At 43.2% G+C, this 16,100-nt stretch overlaps 1 protein-coding gene across 1 annotated transcript in view; it reads left to right on the forward strand.

Annotated features, from left to right (window-relative positions):
- Positions 1–16,100, forward strand: part of SUSD3 (sushi domain containing 3) — a 51,253-nt gene that overhangs the window by 33,125 nt on the left and 2,028 nt on the right. The window contains exon 4 of the mRNA XM_083421785.1: positions 2,558–2,719. Coding sequence (XP_083277911.1) covers positions 2,558–2,719 — 162 coding nt within the window. The remainder of the gene's footprint in view (positions 1–2,557; positions 2,720–16,100) is intronic.

The raw sequence follows: 16,100 nt of genomic DNA on the forward strand, positions 1-16,100 counted from the left end.
TCTGAGCCCTGATGTAACAGCAGCAGCAGCTGAGTCCTGTAGTAACAAATTGTAGACTAGGCCAGGGGGCCCTTTACAGACATATGGCCTCATTCCCTTCTGGAGGCCACACATAGGTGGTGGGCAGGGCCAGAGACAAAAGTGGCTGGACCAACAAATGTATACTTTCCCTTTATACAGTAGTTTCTACTAGGGTTACCATATTTTGAAGAGCAAAAAAGAGAACATATTTGCCAACTTCTACTTTTAACTATGGAACGGTATGACAACTCTACCCATGAAAAAGAGGGTGTGTCCTGGAAAAAGAGGACATATGACAATCCTAAACACACACAATTTTTCTTGAGGAACTGGCTTAAAAAAGGGACAGATGAGTTGCCCTGAGCAAGATGAAGTGAGTAACAAATTTAATTTATAATAGGAATAATTTCAGGAGAAACTTATTGAGCAGGGACAGAAAAACTTTTACAGCCTGAGGGCCACAGTCCCTTCTAAGCAACCTTCTGGGGGCCACATGCAAGTGGTAGGCGGGACCAGAAGAAAGAGTGGGTGGAGCAATATATGCCAAATTATTCTCAAACCCCTCTCTGTCCTTGATCCAGCCAAGGAGAAGCCATTATCAGAGCTCAGTAACACATTCTAGCCAGGCAGAAATACCCAAGGAGGGGCTCAAAGTTTAGGGGTATGGTCTGGGAAAGGAGGGGTGTGAGATTCTTCAAGAGGCATGGTGTGTAATTTCTGTATATAATTTTTGTAGCTGGGCATCTCCAGTTGGCAAATGTTATGTGTAGCCCAGCTTTTTATAATCTCCAATGCTATTTGTGAGGGTCGTACAAAGGCCACAAACACACCTTGATTTTTTAAATAATGTAGATAGGGCAGAAGCAAAGAACTCACAAATATTACCAAGAAAAAGAACAGACTTTTAATTCTATCACCTGACTGAACCATGGAGGGGTGAGAGATGTGTCCCTTTTGTTAAAGATTTAACTATTATGTATGAGGAGGAAGTTAATCAGTATTATGTCCTGCAAATATAGGCCTGTGGTGAGAGGGCAACAGGTGGGTCGTCAGTGCTTTAATGTAAAAGAATGAAAGCCATGAAACCAATTAAATTATTTTTTTAGCTGGAAACAGCCAGTGACAGCAGCACAGCTTGTTTATATAAGTGCTGTTCAGGAAGGCAGATAATGGCAATTATAGTTTAATTTCTGAAATACTAGTGCTTCCATATTATATAATTGAAGGGTTTTTGACACCTGTCATTTGTTCTTACATCTCCTGAGAATTGTATTGGACTTTCCCAAATGCCAAATTCTTGTTTATGCAAGTATTTAGTGGATTAGATACTAGGGATCCTTAGTACCCTGCTGGATCCTTCTCATTCTTATCCACTACAAGCAGCCCCCTCACACACATGAAGATCTTCTTTTGGGGGTGGGTTTAGTCTGTATGCCAAAGGTTAACAAACAAAACAAAACAAAACACCGTTTTGCTTCAAAATCAGAAGTTTGTTTTGTGATGGCAATTTTCCTGCGTTTATTGCAGAAAACCGCAATAAAAGTTTCTAAAAGTAATCTAAATGTGGCTATTGGAACTCTGGTGAAAGTTGTCCCATCTGTCTGTCTGCAATGACACTTCGTTAATGCATGTGGCAGCTTGCTCTGCTCCCAGCCGTTGTCATGTTCACAGTCTCTTAAAAGGTGAAAGGTAAAGGACCCCTGGATGGTTAAGTCCAGTCAAAGGTGACTATGGAGTTGTGGCACTCATCTCGCTTTCAGGCCGAGGGTTGCCAGTGTTTGTCCACAGACAGCTTTCCAGGTCATGTGGCCAGCATGACTAAACCACTTCTGGCATAACAGAACACCGTGATGGAAACTAGAGCACACAGAAATGCCGTTTACCTTCCCGCTGCAGCGGCACCTATTTATCTGCTCACACTGGTATGCTTTTGAACTGCTAGGTTGGCAGGAGCTGGGACAGAGCAACAAGCTCTTACCATAATTTAAACACTTCCTGCTTCCCAAATGGCACCTTTACCCACCCTGATATTATTTAATAATATGCGTTATTATTTTCCAGATTTATTAGTTGTTTGCTACAATTGCAAATACACACAATAAAACCACCCACATCCAAATTGCACAGCTGTTCCAGAAGTCCTGATAGTGTGACTGATGGTGTCAAAAGCTACCATGAGCTCAAGGAGCATGAAAAGCTCCCTGTCCCCCTGTCACTCATTCACAGCCCCATACGTGTCTACATGAAGGGTGTATACTTTCTAAAGCAGTAGCAGAAAAAGAGGAATGGCAGTAAAAATAAAAAATTGAAAGTATCCCCTGCAGATTTAATACTGTTTCCTATTTATTTTCTGCCTGTTGATGTCACGTGGTCTCTTCTCATGGGTGCTCTTCATATTTGGGTGTCCTTCCTTTGAAACTCTTCTTTGCTTTGCTCTTTGCCTGTGCTACTGAAACCTTTTTAGCTCAGTCACCTGCCTGGCTAACGACACTGCTGCCGCCCATGTTTATCCTTTCCTCTGTATCCATTTTTACAGGGATATGCAACTATGGTACCAGCTCAGAAGTGAAGAACTGGAAAACATGCAAGCGGCTTACTTTGGTTTTAAAGGCAGAAATAACAACAATAACAAAATAAAGAATAAGCCAGTATTTGATGATGGTAGTAATATGGCGTACGACAACCGAGGCTTCTGCAGGTAAGGTAGCCCAGGGTACTGGGTTATGCAGCTTTGCAAGACCAAAACTCTTTAACACATTGAACAGTCTACAAAGTACCTTGCACTGAGGTAGGCTGTTTGCCAAATCAGGGTCTGAACCAATTCTTTAGGTCTGTGGACCCCTGTACTAGACAGCGGCTAATGACTGACTTCTCTGGTGTTCATACAAAGCCCTTTATCATATAGTACATTGTTTGACTGTATGGGCTCCATTCAGATAGTGATAAAATGCCTCTGTTCTCCAAACAAAAAACACAGTTCAAAATGAAAACCTTTGATCATTCTTGGCATCGTGCCTCCAGTCTTTGTCTACATGTCATGATTCACTGGTTTAACTTAATATATATTACCTACGTGATGCAGTTTTATTTGGGATAATGCAACATAGAACACAGTATGACGCTATAGTCCTGATTGTGTATACATTGGGGCTATGTAATTCGAACTGGTCAGTGACTCTGATTTGGATGTAGTAACAGAAAGTTCAGCCTTATTACCTTTTGTGACCACGATTGTCATCTGATGCTTGCATACACATCAGATTCTGCTTTCCCTGGGCCATGGGCACACCCAGTTCATGGGATGCAAAGTCCATTCGAGGTGTATGTGCTGATGGAATCTGCACCCTTTCACTCAATGCTTCTCTCCCTTCGTGGGAGGAAATCAAAATCTGGTTAAATCAGAATACAAAATCTGATAGAGCAAAGTTGGATAGATTCTTTTTTTTGGGGGGGCGGGAAACTTTTGTTGATATCTCTCTGAGGCCACTGCATTCATTTGGGTCATCTCCCTGTTCCATACTTATCTGTCCTACAGGAGCACTAACCAGCCAACTGGTTGCTTCTTCAGAATAGTTAAAGGAGAGAAACAGCACCTGAGCCCCCCTGGGCTGAATGCAACCCTCCACGTATCTCTGCCCAGCCTGTGGAACTCTCCTCAGGCCATGCCCTTTCACAAACCATTTTCTCATGCTTTTGCGTGACTGGAATGTCTCCTTGAACTCTGGCAATGCCTCTCAGAGAGGTGTATGGAAACCTCTGTTGCACTCACCATTTTTTGCCTCTGGCTTCCAGCCACCAGAAGACTGCTTATGATGGAATGTAGGATAGCTCAGTTGGTAGAGCATGAGACAGGGTCATGGGTTTGAGCCCCATGTTGGGCAACAGATTCCTGCCCTCGTGGACTCTTCCAACTCTAGGATTCTATGACCCCCAACTTAAAGCAATATTTTTAAAAAAAAAACTAATGTCATTTGCCTCTTCTTCCATTCTTGGCTAAGGAGGCAGGCCAGTCTTTAGTGCCCCTGAGTGATAACAACAGTAGGCCAATGCCTTCATTTCCATTGAGGGCATTGGTGGGGAACCTTGGGCCAATTCCATCCTGCCAAGCCTTATTAACTGGTCTTTAGCACTTTTCCTAGGCCACATTCCTCTGCTCCACACCACCCTGAAGTGAATTTGCTTGGCAGGAATGTGTCCCTGCTGCTTGCCCAGATGGAGAGATTTGTATGTAGAAACTACTGACCTGTGTGACTCAAATGTAGCCCCTGTCCAAAAATCAGAGTCCCCTTCCTTGCCCTGCCCACTTCTTTGTCTCCGGCTGGCCCACTACCTCTGGCTTGCAGCCCCTGGAAGGCTGCCCATGAAGGCAGTGTGTCTACTCCTCATTTAGGGTTTTTAAAGGAGTCGTTTTACTTGTTGTGGAGGTTTTATTTGGTTGAATAAAGAGTGTAGGCGCAGTCTGCAATTTTTCTGGGAAGGAGATTTATTTAGAGCAGCGGGGAGCTGAGCTCTATAAGCTACCCCATAATAGCAATTGTTTTTATTGTCAGATATTCCACTCTTTGTTTTTGAATTTATTACTGCTGCTTTTTTTGCTGCTAGTAGCTGGAGGAGAGCGAACAGTTTAAATGGCAGATGCATGTTGCAATAACACTCAGGCTGAGAGGGTCGGAGGAGATAATGCAAATAAATTACGGTACATTCAATTCAGCTCCTGCTTTGACGGATGCCTGGTTCTGACTCATAGGCCAATCCTGGCCACTGCTTTGCTCAGCACAGCCTTGTGCTGCAGCACAGGAAGGTACTTTGAGGGAGGCATATGTGTTCATGCACTGCAACATTTTACAGGAAATCCCCTAGCCTGCAGACTCTGGTCTGCATAGCACAGGGAGCTCTCTTAACAGTTCTTAAGCTGTTGGGGATCTCCTTGGAGGTCATCTTGGCATCAGCAGTACCACTTCAGCTGCTTTGTACTAGGTCAGACTTTTTCCTCCATCTGTTGCCTGCTGTGAGTGGCAGCCACTTTCCAGGGTCTCAGGCACAGGTCTCTCTCATTAGTTGCTGCCTGATCCTTTTAACTAGAGATGCCAAGGATGAAAACTGGGACCTGCTGATTGCAAAGCAGGAACCCTACTGCTAGGTTCCACCATGCACCAACCATTCCTGTTTTCTAGTAGCCATCCCTGGAACTGCATATTGTTTTTCCTATTAGGCCCCCATTTTTTCTGGTGGAATTGCTTTTTTAAAATGTGGTTAGTGTGAATGGTGGGGTGTTAGGGATGGAGTAGTACCTCTGGTGTGGGGCAGGTCAGGCTCCTTCTGGGATAGTTTGTCCACTTTTGATTCCTACCCTGCACTCAGCTTTCACTTGTGGCTCCCAGAAGCTGCCAGCATGCGATAGCGGCCCCACCCTGGGAATGGCTTTGACTGGGCTGCTAAACCAGGTGAGGGTCACCGATGGGTCTCAAATGCTCAGTGAGTTAGGGACTTGCCCTGCGTGCAAAGACAGGCTCTGGCAGATTGAGTGGACGAGACCAATAGTGGGTCCAACAGTCAATAAAACTCTGATCCTAAACCTTTGCTGCCTTGTGTGATTTCATTGGGAGAGGGGAAAAAGGCTGAGGAGTAAACCCTACACCAGGCATGGACAAACTGGGCCCTCCAGATGTTTTGGGACTACAACTCCCATCATCCCTAGCTAACAGGACCAGTGGTAAGGGATGATGGGAGTTGTAGTCCCAAAACATCTGGAGGGCCGTTTGCCTATGCCTGCCCTACACCAATCCAGAGTGGAGTCCCTGAGATGGTTGGATGGCGCTTTGTATGCATTATTCTGGCACCTCCTGCAGCCCAGCTGGTGCCACGTGTTCTGCTTTCTTTCGCACCACATCAGTGAGGCCAAGAGGGGTTTCTTGTCATCTAGGCAGCTCAGGACCTCCATAACACTTGCCTAGGCTTGGAGCCTGGTGCTGCTAATGCAGTGGTTTGACTTCATCCCCGGAGGCACACTCCATTGCCTCTTAAGACAAATGGATGCCAGCGACCTCAACAGTGTGAATGGCTGCAGTGGCAACTCTCCAGTGTTTAGCTCCCTCCTTAGGATCAAATCTGTGACTGAGGCATGGACGTGTCCCATTTCTATCTAACATACAAAAACGGAAATGAGCTATGTATTGCAAGCCCATATTTCCTTGCCCAAACCTGAGGTCTTCACCTGAGGCCTTTATTAAAAGGTCTCAGCCCACTGAGCTGGCAGGTGGCTAAAAGTGAAAGGGTCTTTGTAAACGGGGTGCCACTGCTTTTTTAAAAAAAAATCTTGTCACTTTCAACTCTATTTTAGCTTTGTTGATTTTTATTCTTTGCTCTCTGTTCTGCTCCTGATGTTACCTGAAGTTCTAATGCCGCATTTTACATTCTTGTCTTTTTATTGTATTATATTGGGGATAGCCAACTAAATCATACTCAGAGTAATCTCAGAGAACCTTTTGTCATTGGGCAGCGCATACATAACATAAACAAAATAATAAACAAATAAATTAAAACTTCTTGCTTCATATGGTGGTGAGGTATTTTTTAAAATTACTTTTGATAGCAGATTCTAGTGTAAGCATTAGCTTGGCATTTAAAAGAGTTCAGGATTGACCACAGCAAATTCAATTAATTACTGTATAGTTTAACACAAGCTTTAAACTAGTGTGATGCACCTGTAAAAAAACACGGGAAATGGTACGTTTGGTACAAGGTCTAGTGGCTACTTAATCAATTTTTGAGTTTTGAGGGGTTTTACATATACTTAAAAAGCTAATTACACAGTGATTATATCCTAAGGCACTTCGTCAAAAGGATTAAGAGCTTGCTTTAAATTTTAGACACCTGCATGTAATGAAGTGCTGAGATTAGATGAATATGCAGTCCATATTTACATTTCTGGAATTTGTACCATTTTGTTTACTAAGCAGGACAGTTGTTTTCAATTTAAACACAAATAAAATATATAAAGCAGCAAATACTTGGCATGCAACAGTCTGTTTCACTAAAATCTCTATTCAGGGCCGTAGCTAGGGGGTGGTGAGGAAGGCCCCCGCCAGGGGCCCAGGCAAGGAGGGGGCGCAAAATCTGCTAAAAATATTTCCATAAATATGTCTATAAATAAAAATATCAATTATTGCCTCTTAAGAAAATGTTTTAAATAGAGGGTATTTATATGATATGCGGGGGCCCTGTTTCCCCCTATTTCTTTCTGTGCCACATTCCCTAGGGGGCACAATCTGGACAGTTCTGCAAGGGGTGCAAGATCACCTAGCTACGGCTCTGTCTCTGTTCTGTGCTAATCTCTGCGGAGCACAGACTGTTTTACTATAGCCCTCACTTGGTTTCAGGGATATGAAGGGATGAGCAAGGCCACACTTCCTGGCTCCATTCTGTCATTCTCCTGTGGCTCCATTCATGTGTTATGGAAAGACATGTCTGAGGTTGAGTCCATGCTCTGCACACTTTGCCCTGGTTTGTATATCACCTTAAACCAGGGGTGGGAAGACCTCAGTCCATGGGCCACATTTCCATCTGTGCAATATTTTGGGGGCCAGATGCCAGGTGCCTGGAGCATTGCATTACCTCCCCCCCCCTTGCTGCTGCTGCTGCTGCATCACACTGTTGACTCATGTTAAGTTTGTGGTCCACCAAGAGCTGCAGATCCTTTTCACAGGTACTACTGGTAAGCCAAGTGTTCCCCATCTTATATCTGTGCAGCTGATTCTTCCTGCCTAAATGCTGGGCCTTACATTTGTCCCTACTGAAATGCATTTTGTTAGTTTGGGCCCAGTTCCCCAATCTGTTAAGGTCTTCTGTTAAAGTGATTCCCTGGGAGATGGTGGTGGTTCTAGTGGACAGAAATAGTTGGAGGTGCCTACAGGAGACTGGACAAGAGCCTTTTGCTGCAAACGTTGCCCTTACTTCATTGCTTGAGTTGGAACCTCATTTTCCCTAATGGTAGGGCCAGCCTATGGCCCATTAATCAAAAACGCCTAACTCTTTTGGGCAATGTAGTAAGTTCTTGAATGCAAATCTATATTCACTAAATGACTTAACAGCCATGGGTCCAATGTATTATGTGGCATGCCTTGAAGCTGACAAATGGGGTGACAGCTTTGTGCATCACTTAAGGGACATTTGTTTTGTAATGAATTAGACAGAATCAAATCTTCTTCTTCATCCTGAACACATAAATTATTGCAAATAGCAAGGCAGTAAAGAGGAATTTGCAGAGTAAGTGCAGTCTGAAGCAGCCTTGTAATGCATTATATAACAAATGAAATTGGAAGTCAACAAATGAAGTGTCATTGTAACACATTGTTTTTCAAGGTCTCTGTCCTCCCTCCCTCGGTTCTGACTTTCACCACATGGTTGTGCCACTGAAATCTAAGGCTGTTGTGTGAAAAAGCCTCATGTTATGGAGTTGGCTGCACATTCATTCACTGCAGGAAATCCCTCCCTGGGCCTACAGGCGGTGCTGTTCTGAAAAGACTGAACTGGACTTCTTACATTAAAAGTCAGACACTTCCCTTTTCTAGCCAAGTTCCCCTTGACCAAGAGTGTGGAACCTTTTTCACCTCAAGGGACACTTTCCAGGGGTGGGCAGGGCTAAAGGCAAAAGTGGGTGGAGCAACAAATGTGATTTTTACCTTTGTACAGTAGGCTAGTTCCTATACAGCCTCACATACCCCTCCATCCATCCAGGGAAGCAAGAGGCATGATCAGAGCTCAAGGATGCATCCCACCTAGGCAAAAACACTCAAGGACCAGGGGGGGAAGAGTTCTAAGAGCCAGATAGAGAGGGCCCATATCTGCCCTTGACAAACCGAAAGCTTTTTCCTTGCCCAGTGTTCAGAAATGGCTCTTCTTTCCATTACCTCTTGAGGCAATGGCTGTTGAGCACATGGGGCAAATGCAAACAAGAACCTAAAGAAAATGTTTTGCATTTGACATCCAGTCTTTTCAAGTAAGAGACACGCATTTTTTAAAGGGCCAAACTCAGTGTGATGTGGGGGACTGGCAATGTCATGTTTTCTTTCCCTTTGGTCAAAGCAGCCATGGAACAGGTGTGATTTGGATTTGAGAGCTGGAGCTTGGCAGGAGGAATTTATCTCTCTCCCCACTCCAAAGGATATTCCAGTGGAAATTGTGTCCCAAAGCTTCTGTTAGCTGAAGAGAGGAGGTGGATAGGACAAGAGCCCCAGCCATTCCTACTTTTAACCAAAGCGTGTAAAGAGATATTCAGAGAAAGATTTTAGGAGCAGGGCCATAGCTCCGTGGCTGAGCCTATGCATCACATACAAGAAGCCCAAAGTCCAGTCCTTAGTATTTCCAGTTTTAAAGGACCAGCTAAGCAGATGATGGTGTAAACAATTTAAGACCCTCAATAGTGGATAATTCTGGACTAGATGGGTAAATCATCTGATGGCATAAAGTAGCTTCCTAAGCCGATGAATGTTAATCTAGTTTGGCCTTCAAAGCTGTAGATGCTGAGTATTGTTATATTTATATATTTTCTGGCATGATTGTTTTCAGAAGATTTGAATGCTACACACACACTGCACATCATCCCACTTTTCAAAGGCTTAACATTCCCCACTTTGCCACAATTTTATCTAGCTGAAATGCTAATGGCGAAAAAGCCCTGGTTCAGTGAACTAATTGCTGGGTGACTTGTAAAGGCTGTGCATTTGACTCTAGGTGTAAGAGGCTGCGTTTTCTCCATTAGGAGCAGCTGGCGTGTATTTCCATGAAAAATCTTGCTTTCTTTTTTTTTTTTGTAGGGCTGCTAATTGGTGCACTCCTAAAGAAGTATTTACTGGGTATTTTTAGAAGTTGCCTCTGAAGGACTGAGATGCTGTGGCTTTTCTGAAGCGTTGATTCAGAATGCTTTAGCGCTGTGTGTTATGAACAAAAAAGGGAAAATCTCTTAACAACCAAGTGGCCTGTTTAGCAAAAACAAGCAAAGCAAGCATCCAGGGGGAAAACAAAAACAAAACAGCAATATCCTGGCTGCATTTGGAAAGGAAGGAATAAATGTACACAATGAAATGGGCTGTTGCCTGCGAGAGGCTATGCAAAAAATAAGTGAGTCGACCATGTTTGGGATCAGAGGGTGGAGATCACTTGGAGTATGGAAGATTAGGGGTAAGTGGGAGGTGGAACGGAAGAGAGAATAGAATGACAGTTGGAGTGATGGTTGGAATTTATGTCAGAGGACTGTTGCAAGAGATAGAGAGGGTGGGAAGCAGAGGTATTAACTGACCGGGAATAGGTTTCAGAGATTAGTAGTTCTTACTAATTCATCCCACACTTCAGTTTACTTTGGATTTGTTTTACTGCTCCTCAAATAAACACTCTTGTCTGTTAACTGTGGGCAAATGTCAGTGAAACCCCTGCACTGACAGAGAGTATGAACATGCCACCAGGGTATCTACACAGTGCTTTTAGCACAGACAGCGACACAAGCCCCTTAAAGAGCTAAAAAATGTTTTGCTGTCGCAGCCAAGCATAGCCACAAATTAGGGGAAAGAAGTGCAAAGTCAGATTAGGGAACTGATCTCCCCGTTTTTTATTTTTATGGTAGGAATATAAAGTGTGGAATTCAATGTCACACTAAGGCGATGGTTCCATCAGCCCAAGTGTTTCTGCTTGCTTGATGGAACAATCTCCTCTCTCCTCCTTCCTGTTGGGTGTTCTGGGCAGACCTCCTGACCTTCCCAAGCAGTACTGAGGAGGAAACGGGGACAGAAGTGAGACGTGTGGAAAGTCCCATTACACTAGTGGGACTCATTGCAGTGGCTCCCACTAACACAGCTATTTAGTCGAACCTGGCCCAAACTATGTATATAGGACTGTACAGGTTATATGTGATGAAGAGGGAGTTACTTCTGAGTAGGCCTAGCCTTTGAATAGCAGTTGCTGGGAACCACAAAGTGGGGAGAGGCCTGTTGTGCTCAGGCCCTGCTTGTTCCCATAGGCATTTGGTTGGCCACTGTGAGAACAGGATGCTGGCCTAGACAGGCCTTTGGCCAGATCTTCTGCTCTTAGGATTCCACTAAGTTTTAGTCAGCTATTAAAGGCATCTAAGCTGGTGGCCATTGATGTATCCTTTGGCAGAAAATTCACAAATTAACCAAGAATTTACATGTGCTTAAACTTTATATATATATATATAAAAGTGACAGTTAAAGTGCTATGAGTAGGCTTCAACACCTCAGTACTTAGCAGCATTGTGGGGGCAAATTAAGGGAGTAGGCTGTCAAATTGGTAGCAAGTTAAAAAATTTTTTATAAAGGTTGCAATCTTTGTGAAATAGGGTCAAATGTATTTTTCAAGATGGTGTACTGTAAGTGAAAAGATTGGAAAGTTAACTTTAGAAAGTTAAGCTGCATTTTAAAATTTTGGTTTTTTATTGTCAAATATCAAAATTCTCTTTTTCCCTCTGTGTTCAGAAGGTTTTTGTCCTCTGGTGCCCTTTAAGACTTGATGCTACTTGGTGTTCCTAGAAGGCAAGGGGATTTCTTTTTAACCTGATGATTCCATCCTTTGCCTTCACCAAGTACTTGCCCAGTTGCTTTTAGGCACATCCAAAGTCTGCTGCAACACAGCTGGCGCTGGAACTCAGGAAGTTGGCAGATGATGGAAGCAACATCTGCACCATCATGGACAAAAGAGGGCCCACTCGGGCAGATACTAGTCACTGCAGCTGGGCATTGCAGCATCCTTCCTTTCTTCTTATGTTCAAAAGCATTTTCTTGTTAGAGGGCAGCCAGCCGGGCATGAACATGGCTGCAGACACTAACTTCATTGCTTCTACTCAGAAAATATATTCTCCTTTTCTTCCACAAAACAGGGCTTAGTCCCAGTTAAATTCCTTCAGAAGCACTCTCTGGACCCAGAAGTGTGTCTGACAACTTCCACCCAGTTACTCATGCTCTCACCAGTTGAGCCATCCAGCCTTCATATCCCCTTTGAGGGCCCCAAACTCCAAAGGGTGGTGGCTGTTCAGTGCCAGGCATACTTAAAGGAGGCCAATTAGCTGGATGCTTTTCAATCCAACTTCAGACTTGGTTTTGGTATGAAACAGCTTTGGTCATCCTGACTGATGATCTGTCTGTATTGGGAGAAGGATGTGGAGAGGGTGACCCTGCTAATTCCCCTCATCTTGCAACAGACTTAAATACCACAGTATCTTCCTGGATAGGCTCTGTGGGCTGGGAATCAAAAGATATGAGATTCTGGTCGTTCTGCCTCTAGCTTCAGGACCAAGTTTGGGAACTTTTACTCAGCCCCATGGCAATTGTGCTGTGGGGCCTCACAGGGATCCAGCTTGCCTCTCATGTTATTTATGATAGTTAAGAAGCCATTTGAAGTGATTATCAAGGGATTGAGGATGAAGTGTCATTGGTATGCTGATAACATCCAGCTCCCTTTTCAGTAAGAGTCAGGAGAAGCTGCTCAAGTGCTAAGTCAGAGTTTGGGCTGTCAATGAATTGGATGAGGGCCAATAAACTGAAGTTGGCTTCTGACAAGATGGAGGTGTTGTAGATCAGGTCTGAGATTTGGATGATCAGCCAGTGTGGTGTAGTGGTTAAGAGCGGTAGTCTCGTAATCTGGGGAACCGGGTTCGCGTCTCCGCTCCTCCACATGCAGCTGCTGGGTGACCTTGGGCCAGTCACACTTCTTGAAGTCTCTCAGCCCCACTCACCTCACAGAGTGTTTGTTGTGGGGGAGGAAGGGAAAGGAGAATGTTAGCCGCTTTGAGACTCCTTAAAGGGAGTGAAAGGCGGGATATCAAATCCAAACTCTTCTTCTTCTTCTTCTTCTTCTTCTTCTTCTTCTTCTTCTTCTGGATGGCATTGCATACCCCTGAAGGATCAGGTGCGTAGTCTGGGGTTCTTCCTTGAACCTTGTTGCTGGAGGCTCATGGCTGTGGTGGTGCAGAGCATCTGTTTCCCAGTTTGGCTGGTTTACTAGTTCTGACTGTTCAGGGACAGGGATACCTTAGTACAGTAATCCATGTGCCAGGGTTGACTATGACAATGTGATCTTTGTGAGATTGCTTTTGAACAGGGTTCCGAAATTGCAGGTAGTGCAAAATGCAGCTGAGAGATTGCTGATCAGCACAGCTGCATGAAACCATAGAACACTGTGCTCGAAAGATCCGCACAGGCTGCTTGTAGTGAACCTAATTCAAGGTGCTTTTGTTAAAGCCCCAAACGGCTTGGGACTCCATAATCTGGAGGAGCATCTGCCCCTGTGAGTTGCTGGAGAACTTATTTTGGCTGTAACATCACCTAGTGAAATCTGGATGATTTGAACTCTGGATATGAATATTATCATTTTATTATTCATTAAATTTATATACCACCCTTCACCCAAATATTTCAGGGTAGTTCACAAGATAAAAATGCAGGATAAAAGCTCAAAATAAATAGGGCTTTTGGTATACTCTTCCCAAACCCTTTGATTAAGATAAAGTTAGTTGTATTATAACCATGAAATTATGTTATAAAATCTTGTTGCAAACATTGTACTCTGTATGCTTTGTCATATTCAAGCCATTATTGTTTCCACAACAGCTGCATTATTCCCACCAAAATGTTGTGTATTGTAACACAAGCAAAAATTTCTACCCGCCACCTTTCAGAAGAAATTCCTGTGCAAAGCAATTTCCAATGTCAGTCAGGAAACAGAAGAGCATACTTGTTATGTCTTACAGTGCTGAAGTCTTATTGCAAGTCCTGTTCACATTATTATCATTAGGAAGAACACAAAGGGGAATTAAGTTGATTCTTCTGAACTCAGCTGGTGATCACTTGTCTTTTTGTCTATCTGTTTTATAATGAATGGAGGGATGCAAACGGAGATCAAAGCTGCACACAACAACAAAATAAGACAGCCTCCCGCTGATCCAGCAAGACAGATCTGCTTATGAATGCAACCTTCTGCATGCATTTGCTGATATGGCTGTTCATGTGGATTCTCATCAGAACACTAATGAATTGGAGAAATGCATTTTTAAAAACCAAATAGACTTACCAAAGTGTTGAGAAGAATGAACAATGATCAATCAGACAGAGTGGCCAAAGCGTGCAAATAATACATCCCATATAGCACTTCTACCCTCTTAGTGTCCATGGGCATTTTTTAGAAATCCTAGAGTTCCTTTTCATACAAGTATCCAAGCTTGTGGTGGTCTATGAAACCATCCTTCTGATAAAGGGATGCCATGTTTTATCAAAGTCACCAGGTGTGGCAATATTTCACGATATCCCATACATGCACCTCTCTTTAAAGAGCTGGCATATGAGTCCTTCCAGCCTGCCATTTCATGATCTCTCTCATGTTACCCCCAAATCTTATCGCATGTTCACATTCCTTCTGCATGTGCCATTAATCCCAAAAGCCTTATACCCCTTCAAGCACAGTGGAGACATTTCCAGTGGGGAGGTGCAACTTGGGCACCAGACATTAATACACAACTAGTTGCTTATCTCTTCAGCAGAATCATGGCCCATGATGACAGGGGAGTCTCTTAACCTCTAACAGGTGAAATTGTTACTAGGATTTTATATGCTGATGCAAGTGAAGAATTTGGCCAGGCAATTTCCTTTAGACACTGAGCAGAACCAGGCACTGAGTTAGATGTGCAGAAGTGGCCTTGATTTCAACAGAATGCAAGGGCATATAATATAATTGTACACTATGTTGCGATTGCTATAAAGAGTTGACAGTAAAAGGAACCAATGATATGGCTGAGGGAAACAAGATTTTGTGTGTATGTGGTAGGGTCAAAATTTGTGAAAACACATTCCTATCTCCCTCCTGTCCCACAACTTCCAGCGTTTATACCTGCAGTGGACAAATCATACTGTGTCAGATTGTTGTTATTTGAGTCAATTCGAATTTATCAAGGTTTACATATCTAGTCCTTGGTGGTATTTGCACACTATCTAGCCACATGCAAAGGGCATCGTTTATCCAGATATCATTTGTTTTCTTTGACACTCTCCAAAAGACTCTTCAACACTCCAACATAAAGCTTCAGAGAACACTATCACTCTGGGATCAATTATAGAAGTTGGAAAGCAACTGTAGTGTAAAGAGAACGTAACTTCTTCTTCTTTTTCTTTTTTTAAAAAGCACTCCTCCTGACAGAGGCCTTGAAAATAAAAGTAGTTTTTATGTGTCACCTGGTATCTAGCAATCAGATATAAATGCAGAAAGCAACCACACCTTTTCCCTGAAGTAATCTTTATCTTCCTGCCTCCTTTCCTCCCTTGTCGTTATATCACTTTGGCTTTTGACCTGCAACCACTTGTATTATTACCTCAAGAAAATTGAATTCTGTATATGACACAATAGGGGAAGCACGTGCTTTTGACAACATACGGGATAAAGGAAAATGTTACCTGTAACTGCTGTAGCCTTCCCCCTCCTCCAAAGCTGATTCTTATAAGTCAAAAATTAGGTCAATAACATTTTGTGTTGGATGTCGGTTTCCAACGTTTGATTGGAAAATCTTTATCCTTTGATTTTTCTGTGGCTTCTCAAAGTACTTGCTTTTGAACCGTGTATTTTACAACGTGTTGCCCTTGAACGGCAGTTGTTAAGCAATCTGCACACCTCTACAGTACTTCCTGTTGAAATATATTGATTTCCTCTTTGGCTGTGCTAAGCTAATATGAGAAAAAAGTAGATGTCTCTTCTGAGAAATAGCTTCAGGGATCTCTAATATGGTTCCAGTAGCCTACATGAATGACTTATTATTATTATTATTATTATTATTATTATTATTATTAGAAAAGACTTGTATTTGTCTAGTACAGTCGTACCTTGGTTTTTGAACAGCTTAGTTCACAAACAACTTGGAATTTGAATGCCACAAACCCGGAAGCAGGTGTTCTGGTTTGCAAACTTTGCCTCGGAAGCCAAATGTCTGGCACAATTTCCAATTGGCTGCAGAACACTCCTGCAGCCAATTGGAAACTGTGCCTTGCTTTCTGAATGTTTTGGAAGTCGAACAGACTGTCGGAACCCAT

The sequence above is a fragment of the Podarcis tiliguerta genome, assembly GCF_965153285.1.
Source record: "Podarcis tiliguerta genome assembly, chromosome: 2".
NCBI classification, from domain to species: domain Eukaryota; kingdom Metazoa; phylum Chordata; class Lepidosauria; order Squamata; family Lacertidae; genus Podarcis; species Podarcis tiliguerta.